Here is a 16,128-nt window from a genome sequence, read left to right as displayed (position 1 = left end):
TATTTTTGATCAAATAAATGCAGCCTTGGTGAGAATAAGAGACTTAATATTTAAAAATCATCGCAACATTTGGACTTGTGTATGTGAATAAAAACCATGAAATTCTGATCAAATTTGGCTTTGCACTAATTTTTTAATGTAGTAACTTCTGATCAATCTCAAATAGAATTACTTGCATAAATAGTATTACATAAAAAATATTTTATTGATTATTCATCATGCAATCTGTTACATATCCAACTTTTATATACTGAATTTAAGTTGAAACTGAGATCCGTTTAACAGATGCTTGTCTAATAAACTCAGAGGTGCATTGCATATACTGTCTGTTGTTATTAAATACGCCTAGAAGTGTATTGCATTTTTTGTGTGATGTCATAATATATAAAATATTTGCACATACAGTGGAAACATCCCACTCATTCTTTGTACGGTAATACAATTACCATAATGATTTAGTTTTAAGACATTAAGCACTTTTTCCAATGTCGGGCTGTAATTTCTATAGTGAATATTTAGTTATGTTGCAATCATCCGCTCTAAAAAAAAATCTCATCCACTAGAAATTATTCTTTGTGATATATAATCTCTATTTTTGAAAAATCCATATCCATTAATCATAAAAAATTAGAAAAGTCATGAAAATGCATAAGTCAAATGGTGTGGCAAACCTTACTGTAGCATTACAGTGTAAATAAAAGACACAAGTGCACATTGTCTTTTCCACCTCCACATGATTGGCTGAATGAGTTTGGGTCACGTGACAGTCTTAACAGGTCAACTCTGTTCAGGAGGATCACAGGCTCGACTTAAGGCTTGATTTCAGCACTTCCTCTGGTCCTGCAATGGTTCTCATCACTCTCATTGTGTGTTTGAAAGATGCATCAGGAAATGTAGAGGGCGAGGAAGAGATTTCACAGTTTCACAGGTTACAGGCTCTGGACTGTTGTGCCTCTGTTAAATCAGCTGGCATCGGTCTTGTGCCATGTCCAAACACACCCCGTCCAAACAGGTTTGCCTCATTTTTTCCTGCCTAGTATGAAAAATCCTGGAACTGGTGATTCATCCATGTTGGCAAATTACAGTTAAAGAGGGAAACTTTATTTATATTGTATATATTTGGTACTGTTTACATATGAGCTGCTCATTTTTATAAAATACAACAGTGTTATTTTACTATTATTTATACAATATACTATTATAGTATTTAATAATACTTTGAATTAGCTTTTGTTATTATTTTTTTAAAGGGATACTTCACCCCAAAAAATTTAAATTCTGTCATTAATTACTCACCCTCATGTCATTTCAAACCTGTAAAAACTTCGTTCATCTTCGGAACACAATTTAAGATATTTTTGATGAAATCCGAGAGCTTTCTGATCCTGCATAGACACTGACAGCAAGGGAACTATTACGCTCAAGGCCCTGAAACGTAGTAAGGACATCGTTAAAATAGTCCATGTTACATCAGTGGTTAAACCGTAATGTTATGAAGCTACGAGAATACTTTTTTTTCTTTCTTACGGGTTTGGAACTACATGAAGGTAAGTAATTAATGACAGAATTTTCATTTTTGGGTGAACTATCCCTTTAATTTTTGTTTGTGCTTTAGTCATTTTTATTAGTTTTTGTTTTTTTAAACATATTTTTTTAGCTTTAATTTATTTTTAGTTTTAGTAAATTTAGTACTCCTCTTTATGAATATGAATTGAGTTTATTGACTATTTTGCAATAAACTTTTAATATATTGCATTTTGTATTTGCAGTCTAAGTCTTACAGTCTTACATTTGATTTATTAAATTCGGAGCTGGTTAATTTGATTCATGCTCAGATTCAGAATTGTTTATTGAGGTAAATATTTTTCAGAATATCTGCTAAGATCATAAACATGAGGCTCGTTTTCAGTCTGATACCAGATACTGTGATAGCAGCAGTAACGCACCGTATCATTTGTCACATAAATGCTCAAGAGTGAAAGAAACTCTACCTGAAGGCATTTCTCGAATGCTTGCCTTTCAGTGCTAATTCATGAATATTGCATCAGATGCTGAAAAACAGCTGTCAGGGGGCTTTTGTTCAAGATTTGACTAGTTTAAAGAGAGCCTCATAAATGCTGCTCTATCCTCACAAAACCAGACTTTGACTATCATTATGAAGTGTGTCTTATTCTGGCCACCTGTTTAGTGAGGAAGGGTCCATCTGAACGTCATGTAAACTGAAAAACCCAGTTTGAATCTAAAGTAGGATATAAATATGACCAACTGAAGTGTTTTATCTTAAACGCATCATCTTATCTTCATCCCTTTTGCTCTTCCAGGACCCAGGCGGAGATGGGTCACACATGTCGGGGCACCATAAACCTGGCCACGGCCAATATCGCAGTGGAGGACTCCTGTAACTTCGTCATCTCTAATGGCGGCACGCAGACGTATCACCTGAAGGCCAGCTCAGAGGTGGAGCGGCAGCGGTGGATCACAGCACTGGAGCTGGCCAAAGCCAAAGCTTTCCGCATGCAGGCTGAATCGGGTCCGTTGGATAGGAATGGGAAACCACATTTTCAAGAATAGCAAAAAAATGCACACTTTGAGGTTTCTGTTTCACAGTTTTCGTTCCTCTTTTTTCCTGCAGATGACTCCGGGGATGACTCCACTCCTCCTGCAGCAGGTCAGGGCGCAGGCTCACGCAACTCAGAGGTGCAGTCCACCCTCCGGACGCTGGGCAGCAAGGTGGAGGATCTCAGCACCTGCAACGACCTCATCGCCAAACACGGCTCTGCACTGCAGCGGTCAGTCCACTTTTCTCCACCAGTTTGGACACACTTGACTAAATTTATGGTTCTCATGACATTAATAACCTTTGCTTGAAATGTATTTATTATTATTATTATTATTATTATTTCATATATCAATATATATTTACATTATTTTAATAATTTTATTTATTATTTTAATTATATTTATTTACAAATTATTAAATTATTTACTTTTAATTAAAAAATAATCCAAATAATTATTAATATTTTATTAAAATAATATGAATATTTTGATTTAGCTTTTAATGTTATATATGTATTTTTACTATTATATTTAAACTTAATTTAAGCTTACATTTTAGTAATTTATGTACTTCAACTTATTTTATTTCAGTTATGTGCCAAGGCAACATTTCTAATTTAGATTGTTTTCGTCAAGTTTTATTTTATTTATATTTTATTAAGATATTAATATTAATATTTTGATTTAGATTTTATTGTTATATTTTCAGTTGAAGTTTTAGTAATTTTAGAACTTCAACTTATTTTTTATTTCAGTAATTTGCCAAGGCAACACTTTTTTCAGGTTTCTGTCTGTTTATCTATATATCTATATCAACACACACACTCTTTATTTCACTTCAGTTTTGATGGTTTTACTATTATTTTGAAGTGTGGAAAATAATAATATTCTAGAAAATGAAGGTGTGTCTAAAACCTTTGGTTTTCCACTCAGATTCGGCTCATATAAAGTCTTTGTGTGACGGCCAATTAGTTGTTTATTATGCTTTCTTTCAGGTCCTTGTCTGAGCTGGAGGGAGTTCGGCTAGGAGGAGAGACGAGTGAAAAGATTCGACAGGTGACGGAGCGAGCCACTCTCTTCCGCATCACCTCCAATGCCATGATCAACGTAAGACCACCGAGCAAAACAAAAAAAAAGCGACTCACTGCCTCATTCACTTGTGGTTGTCTGTTTAGCACACAGAAACCACAGTTAAACGTATTCTTAACGATTCTCTAACAATCTGATACCCAGGCCTGCCGGGACTTCTTGGCGTTGGCTCAGACTCACAGTAAGCGCTGGCAGAAAGCCCTGCAGGCCGAGAGAGAGCAGAGAGTGCGACTGGAGGAGACACTGGAGCAGCTCGCCAAACAACACAACCATCTGGAGAGAGCCTTCAGAGGAGCAACCGTACTGCCTGCATCCCAGAGCAACCCTGCCATAGATAGCAAAGGTACTGTACAACTGAAACCGAAAGTCTGGGTGTCACAAGATTATATATAGACTAATATGTAGACTAAGATTTCTAATGCTAGTCTTCGCTAGTTGCACACAACAATGAAGTGACAACTAGTGATGTCTGATTCACCAATGAATGACTTTTATAAGCAGATTCTTTTGAATGAGTCTTTCAAAACTGAAACAGAAATGTTTAATCACAGCATAGTTTTCATTAAACAAAGAAGTACAGCATTAGACGTTAATAAACAGAAATATGTACCTAAATATACAAGAAAGTTTGGGGTTGGATGTTTTTAAATCTCTTATGTTCACCAGGGCTGCATTTATCTGATCACAAATACAGTAATATTGTGAAATATTTTTACAATTCAAAACAACTGTTCAGAAATTCTAATATGCTGATTTACAGCTCAAGAAACATTTATTATTATCAACAGATGTGCTGCTTCATATTTTGGTGGGAACTTTTTGTGATGCATCTTTTTCAGGATTCTTTGATGAATAAAAAGTTTAAAAGAACATCATTTATTTGAAATATAAATCTTTTGTAACATTATACATGTCTTTACTGACACTTTCAATTTAAATAAATTTAATGCATGCTTAATAAAATTATTAATTAATTTAGATACAATAAGGTAGTGTATTTCACAACATTTTGATAACTAAATTGTTTTAAAAATGTTTTGGTATTGCAAATGAGTCATTAAATCAGATTTTTTTAATCAATTAAAATTTACATTTTGAATTATACAGTTTGAACTGATTCAAAATACTCCTTTTCTATTCTTTAATAAACATATTGGCCAATTAAAAAAATTGCAATGAAACCTTTGCAATATTCAAAGTATTCCTTATTTTTTAAATTGTCAGCCAATTCCTTTTGAATATTGATCATTCTAACTCCTTTCTATATTTAAAAACTCCTGCTATACATTTGGATATGACATACTGATGTCCTGTTTATATTTTATACTTCCTGCTTTCTCTGTCCTGTAGGCCCAGTTTCAGGAAAGGGTGACGCCAGTGACGAGGATGAGGAGAATGAATTCTTCGACGCATGCGAGGACGTTCAAGAGTTTATCACCGTACCAGCAGACCCCAAATATCACAGGTCTGTATTTACTGCCTCGCTCTTGTCGTTTACTCACATCCCTCGCTGTCCCTTAACTCTCTTCTCATATGAGTGTTACTGGACCTAAGTGTGTGTGTCCTCTGCCTTCCCTTCCCCTTCCTCCTCTCTCTCTCACTCTCTGGCTCTCTCATACCCTCTTTCCATTTCTCTCAGGAGATCCGGCAGCAATGTCAGTGGAATCAGTAGCGAGCTGGGAATGGACGATGGGACGACGTCGGTAAGGCGTTATGTTGTTAGTGTTTATGTACACTGGCAGAATAATTATGATTTTTAATGTTTTTGAAAGAAATCTCTTAAGCTCACCATGGCTCATTTATTTAACCAAAAATACAGTAATAGCAGTAATGTTGTGAAATATTATTACAATTTAAAAATGTGATTTTTAAATATTTCTTGAGCAGCAAATCAGCATATTAGAATGATTTCTGAAGGATCATGTGACACTGAAGACTGGAGTAATGATGCTGAAAAGATGCTCAGATCTGCACCACAGGAATAAATTGCATTTTAAAATATATTCAAATAGAAAACAGTTATTTTAAATTGTAAAAATATTTCAGAGTATTCCTGTTCTTACTGTATTATTGATCAAATAAATGCAGCCTTGTTGAGCAGAAGAGACAACTAATTTTTTTTTTTATTATTATTACAGACTTTTGACCAGATTTAGACCACCGTTGTATGCGAGTCAAATTCGATTCCATGTGATGTCTATAAATCAAAAAACCCATATTGACGACTAAAGTTCATGTTTTTTTTAACCTCTCACAGCTAGATGAGCAGTCTCTGGCATCCAATCCCGAATCTCCACAGTCCCAGGAACTAGTGCCTGTGAGAAAGAGGCGGACCCGAATTCCAGATAAACCAAATTACTCTCTCAATCTATGGAGCATCATGAAGAACTGTATCGGAAAAGAGCTCTCCAAAATCCCTATGCCTGTACGTTCATCCGTGTCTTTACGAGAATCCCAAACAGCCCAGGTTCATTGCATTTGCTGTCAACGCATCCTTTCTTTTCACAGGTGAACTTCAACGAGCCCCTGTCCATGCTGCAGCGTCTCTCCGAGGATCTGGAGTACTACGAGCTGCTGGACCGGGCCGCCAAGTGCCAGAGCTCTCTGGAGCAGATGTGCTACGTGGCAGCTTTCACCGTGTCCTCTTACTCCACTACAGTTCACCGCACGGGCAAACCCTTCAACCCTCTGCTGGGAGAGACATTTGAGCTGGACCGCGTGCAGGAGAGCGGCTACAGGTCCCTCTGCGAGCAGGTGAACCTTTGTTTATCCTGAGATAGAGGAAGAGCTGAACCGAACTGAATTGCTCTTGATATTAATGTGTTCTTCAGGTAAGCCATCACCCTCCGGCTGCGGCCCATCACGCGATCTCCGAGCGAGGCTGGACCCTGAGACAGGAGATTGCCTTGGCCAGCAAGTTCAGGGGAAAATATCTCTCCATCATGCCCCTGGGTAACTATTTATCCTATTTTGAGCCTTATCACAATGTTCAAGTTTTAACATTTAACAGGGAAGTTTTTATTTTTAAAAAACAAACATATTATCAGGAAGTGTAATGCAACAAATCCATTAGAAACAATGTCGAGTGAAATCAAAACATTTTTGGACACATAATTACATTAACTATGAACATGTTCAACTAACATTTGACAAATGCAAAGTGTTTTAACTGTAGCAGTTTCAACAGTAAAAGTTGTTTTATAATTTAAAAAAACCTAACTGAAACTAAATGTTTTGCCTGAAGTGTGCCAGTGCTGCCTTTAAATTAAGTATCACATGATTTTATATTTAATTTAATGCAACAACATTTGGACATTTTTAATTGCGACTTAAATATCCAAATACTTTTTTGATAGGCCAATTTAAATGGTACTATACAGGGTTGCCCAAACTAGATTTTGTGAATCGATGATAAAAAAAAAAAATTTAATCATAAAAATGTATAAATTATTGAAAATAAAAACATTCAAAATAAAACACTAAAAAATATTTATTATATATTAAATACAAATAAATATTTTATTTATTTTCATGATGTCATGTGACAATTAACCAACATCAGAGAACTGTAAATTCTGTTAAATTAAAATGAAATGTTTAAAATGTTGTTAAATTATTAAGGTATTATCTTAAAATCTCAGGGGGTATTTCAAGTAAAGGATATTTTAAGTCAAAAGATTTGGCTGACAAAATAAATGTGGAATCTGCATTAATATATTAGTATATTTTGTTCATGTAGAAAGATGGATATTTGAATGTCTAATGCTTACATTTATGTCTTTAAGCAAGAGTTTTCAAGCTCATTTTGAATTGCTTGTTTCTCCAGGTTCTATTCATTGTATTTTTGAGAAGAGTACCAATCACTACACCTGGAAGAAAGTCACAACCACAGTGCACAATATCATTGTCGGGAAACTCTGGATAGATCAGGTCAGAACACAGTCTGCTTATTTAGACATATATTTTCATATTATCAGCATCAGTGTGTCTGTCACAAAATGAGCTGATGGACTTGTCAGCAGATAATGCTACAGTAATTTCTGTAAATATTGTGTATAAAATGTGCTCACTTCATTACAGCAATTTTTGGTACATGACACTTTCTTATGAACTTGCTTATGTCATTTAAATGATATTATGTACAGTGGGGAAAAAAAGTATTTAGTCAGCCACCAATTGTGCAAGTTCTCCCACTTAAAAAGATGAGAGAGGCCTGTAATTTTCATCATAGGTATACCTATTGGCACCCAGTTTTTTTGTGCATTTAATTTTTCCCCAAAATCATTAGCGTTACTGATGGTTTTGCATTTGCATTATACAAATGTAGCCCTTAAATTGCAATACCTATAGTGTGGAATTTCATTTAATTCATAAGGGATAATTGTGTGTCTCTCTCTTTCTCTCTGGATTCAGTCAGGAGAAATAGATGTTGTGAACCACAAAACAGGCGACCGCTGTCATCTTAAATTTGCACCGTACAGCTACTTCTCCAGAGACGTGGCCAGAAAGGTGAGTCAGCAGCTGTTCCACTGACTTCTTTCCATGTCAGTTTTTTCCCCTTTCATCAATCACCCTTTGCAACTTTTCATGTTCTTTTTGCCCGTTCTGGAATTTATGTCTGCTTTCACTTACTTCTTGTGTGATGCCTCTCTCTAGGTCACGGGGGTGGTGACGGATAAAGATGGGAAAGCACACTATGTTCTGTCTGGGACGTGGGACGAGAAGATGGAATACTCTCGTGTGATGCAGAGCAGCAGAGGGGGAGAGAACGGTGCTGACGGACGACAGAAAACCGTCTATCAGACGCTCAAAGCCAAAGAGCTGTGGAGGAAAACTCCGCTGCCGTAAGATATTCCCTGACGTGTGCAATTAAAGGAATATTTCCCAAGTTAAGCTCAATCGACAGCATTTGTCTTTCCATTTCTTAAAAAAAAAAATAATAATAATATTACAGTGAAGCAGACACAATGAAAGTGAATTAGGCCAATCTGTACAAATTAAAATACTCACTGTTTCAATCACACAGCCAAAAGATGTAAACATTGTAAATGTTAACATGATTTTAGAAAAAGAAAAAAAATTCTGTTGTAAGTTGCGTCCAGTTTTATAAATCTGTTGTAATGACAACGGAACACCATGAACCCTAAAACGACTGTAAAAAAAATTATGATTTAAACCGCTTTACTGCTAAAAATAAAGCATAAGTTGTATTTTTTGTAGTTTCTGTATTTCCCAACCTGAAAAGTATGATCCACGTGAATTGTGAAAATCTAAAAAAAATGCTGTTTTCAAATATATTTAACAGACATTCTAACAGAGCTGCACAATATTCTGAAATCTTCCTCAAATTTGAAATAAGAATTGTTCATCAATCTGTTGTCCAAAAAAAAGAGAGCGGTTTTGAGGTCTCCTTTCAGTTTCATGCCAAAATAAAAGTTCTGTGATTTCACTTTTGGAAGCAAAGAAATCAAGACCGACATAAATATTAGTGTCATTTTACTGTTGTTCTGTAAAATGAATTATTATTATTATTATTAAATACTACTTTTTTTATTTTACAGTACAATAGTATTGCATTGGTTACATTTTTTTTTTATATAATAGTAAAGATATTTAGAAAATTGATGATAGAAATAATAATAATATATTATTATTATTATTGTGTACTCAAATTTCAGGGGAAACAGTGCTTTATAAAATTCTAGGCTTCCTATTTCTGCATTAAAATCCTCCAAAAATGGGTCCTACACATTACCATTGTAAGTGTTTCACTGTAAAAAAAAAGTCAAAAATATTTTTTTTTGTGGTTATAACACTATACCACAAATGCTGTTGGTTTAACTTGTATTAAACTCATTAAATATTAATTTAATTAATGTATATTAATTAGAATAGACGAGACTTCCAAGGAAGGTTACAAAGTAGGGTTGTGACGGTGAGGACATTTTCCCACCGGTTAATCGACGAGTGACAACAGCGGTAATACCGGTATCACCGTTGGGGTGGGGGGTTAGTTCGTTTGAGTTTCCCTCTTTTCTTCGCTTTCAAATGGCTTGTAAAAGTGCCGTTCGAATTCTACTTTCACTTTCAAATTAGTGGCAACTGCCGCAATTCGGCGTCAAGCAATTGTTCGTTTGAGTTTTCCCCCCTTTTCCTTGGATTTCTTGGCTTTCAAATAGCTTGAAAAAGCGCTGTGCGCATTTTACTTTCACTTTCAAATTGGGGGCAATTCAGCGTTGATTCAATTCAAGCAACAACAACGTCAAACTCAGAACTTTTATTAACAAAACGAATAAAAATACACCTATATGGTCTATGAAAATCAGCAAACATTGTGGAACCAAATAAATAAGAAATATAGAAAGTTTATTAGCAAAACGAATAAGAAAGCTTGGAGGCACGGCATATACACCTTGATGTTAAATAAAATACACAGTTTAAATAAAGTAATCAGCGAACACAGTAGAACCAAATAAATAAGAAACGAATGTTTAAAAAAACTTCCAGTCAATAGGCTTTTCAAAATCTAAAATATTGCCAAACAGGCGCCTTTGCATTTCCTTTCTAAACAATCTTCTGCCATTGTCTTGTCTTTCTCACCTCACTCTTGTCAGTCAGCTCGACTCACTCTCCTCACGTGATAAATAAAATCTATTCGGCACACTGCATTGAGTGTTTAGGATTTAAAAGTATCTGTCCTCTAACTGAACTAGACTAAATGATTTTTGTTACTATAAAAAAATCTAAACGATGGTGGGGGGCGGTGCCGCGGTAGGCAAATGACGTAACCGGTGTTGCAGCTTAATACCGGTATAACCGAAAACACCGTCTATCGCAGCAAGCCTATTACAAAGCCATTGCCTAATTAATATTCCTGAGTAGTTGGAGCTGTGGCTTAGCATTTAGTGCATGTTCTCTGGCACATTGTGTTGTGGTGCTCAAGTGTGAATTCAGTTGGAATTTCTTGATCTCTCCATAATTTCCTGCCATTTTTTTCTCTCTCTGTGCTGTGTAGGGAAGGCGCTGAAAACATGTACTACTTCTCGACCCTGGCGTTGACATTGAACGAGCTGGAGGAGGGTGTTGCTCCCACGGATAGCAGGAGGCGGCCGGACCAGCGTCTAATGGAGCAGGGCCGTTGGGAGGAGGCTAACGCTGAGAAACAAAGGTTGGAGGAGAAGCAGCGCACTGTCCGCCGAGAGAGGGAGCGAGAGGCCAACCGCGCCGCCAGCCCTTCAGAAGAGGGTAAGGAGTCAGCGGACAGGGGTAAAGTGTCTTTTTATTTGTCATTCTACTCGTCTCTCCTCCTTTCTTCCTCCTCCTCGGCGTCTCTCATTCACTCCCGTGTGTCTATCTCTGTCTTTCCCTCAAGTTCTCATTGAGGACTCGCCACTCGCCTCTGACTCGCCTCTAAAATGCAAGTACTCCTGTTCTACTTCCTTTTTCTTTTCTCTTTTTAATTGTCGTCGTCTTCTTTTTCTCCCATCTCACACAAACACATATGCAGTCACTGTAATAGTGCTTATTTGCATGACATTAAAGGAATAGTTCACCTAAAAATTTACATTTTGTCAGTTTGTTCCAAATCCACATGGCTTTCTTTCATCCGTGGAGCTTTTCCGTAGAATTAAACAAAGGGACTAAAACGGTTGCACTCCAAATAGTGTTATTTTGATGTCATTGATATACTATTATAGTTATTTTAAAAATATTTTTATATTAAATATTTTCCCCCCATTTTAGTAAGTCTGGTTTTGAATTTTTTATTTATTTATTTACAAATTTAGTTTGTTTTAGTTAATGTTGTTGTGTTTATTTGTCGGTTTCATTCGTTTTTTAAAATGTATTTATTTAGATTTTATATTATTATATACTATTCTTTTATTTCACTACACTAAATGAAAATTTTAAATTTTGCCGTTGCAACTAACTGAAATTAAATTTTAAAAATATATATATATATTTGTATTTTATTTTATTTCAGTTGGCATCTATGTTATTTCAATTATTGCAAATGTTTTTTTTTTTTATATAGTTTTAGTTAACGCTGGCTCTAAAATGACAAGTACCAAGTACCATAAAGTATTAGTACACCAATTTTGTAATACTTTGGTGCTATATTTCTTAGAAAATTCACCTTTTATGTTCCATGTATGAAAAAAAAAAGTCTCATTGAAGTTTGGAATGACATAAAGGTGAGTAAATGACAGAATTTTTATTTTGGGGTGAACTGTCCCTTTAATATCCAGGAGCACTTTCCCCGCCTTCATTATGCCATTCACTCATTGTATTCTTTCTTTTTTTGTTTTTGTCTTAATTTGCATCCCCCTTTTTAATTTTTGACTGCTCGTCTCTCAACTCTGATCAGCCGAAGAAGTCGAGATTGCCAGTGAGCCCTCTGAGACCACTTACAAAAGCAAGTACCATCCCATCCCTCTCTCCTAATCACACTGTTTCTCGCATTTATCATCCAATCATCTTCATTTTCCATCTGTCTGTCCCTCCATCAGCTGACACAGATGAAACTTCCTCCGATCTTTCGCTATCAAGCAAGTAGCCGAATCAACACTGAAGTGTTGTTTAGTTGTTTTAGGCTGTTTTCACACTTGGTTTGATTGTTTAGTCTCGACCCGAGTTTGATTTAACCTCTGCAGATTTATTTTCTGATTGTATCTTGCTGCATTCACATCATCAAAATTGATGCATCAACGATACAATTTTTAAAAAATTTTTTAATGCATTGCTTTCAAACCAGTTATAAATCATACTACTCCTTATGAACCCTATCCTAGATCTAAATAGAAACAAGCAGATAATTAGACTTAGTTCTTATTTGAATTAATTCTTGCATCATGCATTTTGAAACATAAGCATTTTAAATCACATGCCTGTGCATGTATTTTACTTCCACTAGTGGGCAGTGTGAATGCATAAATTGTGAATGTATATTAGACAGTATCATAAACAGAAACTACAGTCAGTGTTGAAGTCCATTCCATGTGAATCTTTAATTTCTTCAGTTCACTCCTCCCGTGCATGCTAACATCTCTCTCAATCCTCTTCTCTTGCCTACATCCCTCCATCTTCATCTCTGTGCTTCTGCAGCTGAAACACTGCACGGCTCACACCCACCTGCATACTCAAGCAAGTACTACACACATGTTCACTTCACACACAGATGCGTACAAAGCCAGTGTTTGTAATGAAGTAGAATTATGTAACTGGAATAAAAGTGGAAACAGTTGTTAGAGCTACATTTTTACAATGTATGGGGATCATGTTATACATTCTGCAGCATAATACATTTGTTGCTAACAGCACAAGATCCACAATTCATGTTAATGTATTCATAATGTGAAACTTATACCCTGATTATCACAGACAATTACACACACATGCATCATGTTATACATCGCACACGCATTATAAAATGGCAGTTGTAGGATTAAACTTTGCATTGTGCATTTGTGAGCCCCTCACTGGAAAAGACCCTTACTGTCTCGTTATCTGTTCTGTGTCGCTCTAGTGGAGGGTCCTTATGGAGCTCCAGTCAAAAGCAAGTAACATTCACCCAAAACCTTCCAGCCCCTCCATCTCTCAGCTAATAGGGCTAGGCGGTATGATCAAGCAGAAAACCATAGTTTAACCATTTAATTGACATGTCATGCCACTCACATTCAGTGTGAAATAGTAGGTTGTTTCCAATATATGCACACCTGTGCTTTAATAAAATATAATTGAATATTTAATAATGAATATATAAATATACAAATTAAATGTACTTCAGTTAATTTAATAAGTGAAATAATGAAAGATCATAACTAAATTTAGAAATATTTGTATAATTGAGTATAATCTCATATAATATTTAGGTTACACTTTATATTATACATTTAAAAACTGAGTAATATTATTTAACTACGTGTTAGGGCTGCACGATTATGACTAAAATCATAATTGGCGATTATTCCCTTGAAATTGTAATTGCGATTATTAATTAAAATTATCACAATTTACATTGAATGATGTTTATACCATTGTTTGATGCAACTACATGCCGTATTTTTATATAAAAATAAACAAGCTGAAAACACTTACTGAAAAACCTTTAGTGCTTTTCTATAGTATTAAGCCTCAAATGTCAACTATACATCAGATTGGTTTCTTCTTTAAATTATAAAAAAAAGTTAAAATATGAATGATGTTATACTAAAACTAAAACAATGGAAAAACCCTTAAGATAACATGTAGAAAGAAAAAAACATATCTTAAGCGTGCAGAATAACATAAGTGGACTTTGAACGATTAATTGGCGCTTTGAACGATTACGTAATTGTGGCATCCATAATTGTAATTGCGATTAGAAGTTAGATTAATTGTGCAGCCCTACTACGTGTACTTACTATATGGTTAGGATGGTTTGGGGTTATTTGCATGCAATTATGCTTAATTTATTGTTATTATAATAGTACGTACATGTAATGTGTAACAAGGTCACTGTAAAAAAGGTGTTACCAATATTTATATATATACATTTTTATTTGGATGGCCTTTTGCTTTCACACCAATTATAAACCATTCTAGAATCCAAATAAACCCTATCCTAAACTAAAGGTACTTATTTGTAAAATAGGTTATATGCAAATATATGTAAAAATAGGTGTGTGTGTGTATATATATATATATATATATATACACACACACACTCCATAGTCAAATGTGCTGAAGTATGTATTATTTGCAAAGAATTGTGTGCAGAAATTAGCATTATGTAATATATAGGTTCATTTTTCAGCAAAAATAACTGCGTTCTTATATATCCTTCCATTACAATATAAAGTTTCACCATGTAACTTGGACCGTGATATAAAATGTTGGTCATGCCGCCCACCTCTAAATGTTACCAATATTGTTTTCCTCCTATTGTTCATTATTGTTTCTCCTGAGTTGACCATGTGCTTCTCTTAGTGCCTGTTTATCTGCCTGTTGTGTAAATGTAGAGTGAGGTGTGTTGAATCAGAGATTGTAGGTGATTTGTGTTTAGTTTAGATTGAATAGTTTAGTCAGCATTTGTCTTGCAAGCTCCAGGCTATATTTGAAATAGTTTCCAGTAGTTTTGCAGAAAAGGCTCTATTGAGTTACTTGCGAACTCATGTACCTGCTGTTCTTTAATTAAGTGACCGTTTGTTTGCTTTTCTATGTATGTGTTTGTTTTGTTCGATCAGGTGGTCACCAGGACAACTACAAGTCGATGTGGTTTGAGCAGCTCGTCGACCCGGTGACAGGAGAGCCCACGCACATCTACAAAGGAGGATATTGGGAGGCCAAGGAGCAGGGCAACTGGGACTCCTGCCCGGATATCTTCTGATCCCAATCACGCACATGCCCCGCCGTGCCCTCACTGTCCCGTTTCCCAGAAAAACAAAAAAACGAAAGCTCAATCAGCTGCCCCCTTCTCTTTTCCCGTATCGTAGTATGTCGAGATACGCGCTCTCTCTTTCGCCAGCCGCGCTCTACTCAGTGGACAATAAGGAACACCGAAATGGTTCGGGAACGTTCTCCCGCCACCATCCACTGTGTGTCTCTCTGTTTTCCTCGTGTTCACAGGATTATTAAAACATAGGGTTCGTGGTTCAGTAAATGCTAGAGTTAGGAAAACATATCCTTTCCCGCTCCACACATCTTCCTCAAGCTGTGGACGTCACATCCTTAAACATCCGGGGGATACGAAGGCCTGTTTGATTGCGTGCGTGCGTGCGTGCGTGCGTGCGTGCGTGCGTGGTTCAGTAAATGCTAGAGTTAGGAAAGCATATCCTGTCCCGCTCCACACATCTTCCTCAAGCTGTGGACGTCACATCCTTAAACATCCGGGGGATACGAAGGCCTGTTTGATTGCGTGCGTGCGTGCGTGCGTGCGTGCGTGCGTGTGTGTGTGTGTGAGTGAATTAGCACATGTGCGAGTGAGTTCAGAGAAGCACTGTATTGCTTGTTCTTTTCATTGAGCGTGTTTCGTGTTCACCTTGGTTTATGGATTTTAAAGGAATGGTTTGCACAAATATGAAAGATCTGTCAATGATTACTCACCACCTTTTTTTTTTTCTTCTTCAAAATATGCAGCGCTTTTCTATTAATGTTAACATAGAATGACCACTTGTCAAACACCATAAAAGTATCATAAAAATAGTCTATGCGATTTGTGATGCTATATCCCAAGTCTTCCGTATCTATATGCTAGTTTTGTGCAAGAAATTTTACACTTGTTCTAACTGGCACAGCAATTACGACACACAAGAACCAGTGGTGTTTTAGAGTCAATAACCTTTCGCAATGAGATGTCAGATCTTCAGTGGAGGGGAAGATTATTATTGAGAAAGAATGTAAAGTTCAGTCTTTTCCTCACACTGAGCCATTGTATTACTTGAAATATAATGTACAAGTCGTATGCAAAAGTCTTATTTTGGTACTTTTTGTAGCTTGACA

General features: G+C 35.9%; 1 protein-coding gene across 20 annotated transcripts in view; it reads left to right on the top strand.

Moving 5' to 3' along the window:
- LOC107594301 (oxysterol-binding protein 1-like) overlaps positions 1–15,393 on the top strand; it is a 20,054-nt gene extending 4,661 nt beyond the window's left edge. For 2 of the 20 annotated variants that reach the window (XM_016284299.1, XM_016284300.1), the window contains exons 3-21: positions 2,322–2,530; positions 2,633–2,789; positions 3,555–3,666; positions 3,793–3,991; positions 4,999–5,113; positions 5,288–5,351; positions 5,906–6,073; positions 6,157–6,402; positions 6,480–6,600; positions 7,475–7,578; positions 8,062–8,157; positions 8,305–8,492; positions 10,664–10,914; positions 11,021–11,065; positions 12,017–12,064; positions 12,159–12,197; positions 12,754–12,792; positions 13,175–13,204; positions 14,874–15,393. In XM_016284299.1, the coding sequence (XP_016139785.1) occupies positions 2,322–2,530; positions 2,633–2,789; positions 3,555–3,666; positions 3,793–3,991; positions 4,999–5,113; positions 5,288–5,351; positions 5,906–6,073; positions 6,157–6,402; positions 6,480–6,600; positions 7,475–7,578; positions 8,062–8,157; positions 8,305–8,492; positions 10,664–10,914; positions 11,021–11,065; positions 12,017–12,064; positions 12,159–12,197; positions 12,754–12,792; positions 13,175–13,204; positions 14,874–15,016 (2,374 nt within the window). In that variant the 3' untranslated portion in view covers positions 15,017–15,393. The remainder of the gene's footprint in view (positions 1–2,321; positions 2,531–2,632; positions 2,790–3,554; positions 3,667–3,792; positions 3,992–4,998; positions 5,114–5,287; positions 5,352–5,905; positions 6,074–6,156; positions 6,403–6,479; positions 6,601–7,474; positions 7,579–8,061; positions 8,158–8,304; positions 8,493–10,663; positions 10,915–11,020; positions 11,066–12,016; positions 12,065–12,158; positions 12,198–12,753; positions 12,793–13,174; positions 13,205–14,873) is intronic. The other 18 variants (XM_016284301.1, XM_016284302.1, XM_016284306.1 and 15 more) reach the window with 18 other exon arrangements.
- The last annotated feature ends 735 nt before the right edge of the window (positions 15,394–16,128 follow it).

Source organism: Sinocyclocheilus grahami, unplaced genomic scaffold (genome assembly GCF_001515645.1).
Source record: "Sinocyclocheilus grahami isolate Dianchi unplaced genomic scaffold, SAMN03320097.WGS_v1.1 scaffold181.1, whole genome shotgun sequence".
Taxonomy (NCBI): Eukaryota; Metazoa; Chordata; class Actinopteri; order Cypriniformes; family Cyprinidae; genus Sinocyclocheilus; species Sinocyclocheilus grahami.
This window is presented reverse-complemented; position numbering and strand designations above follow the sequence as displayed.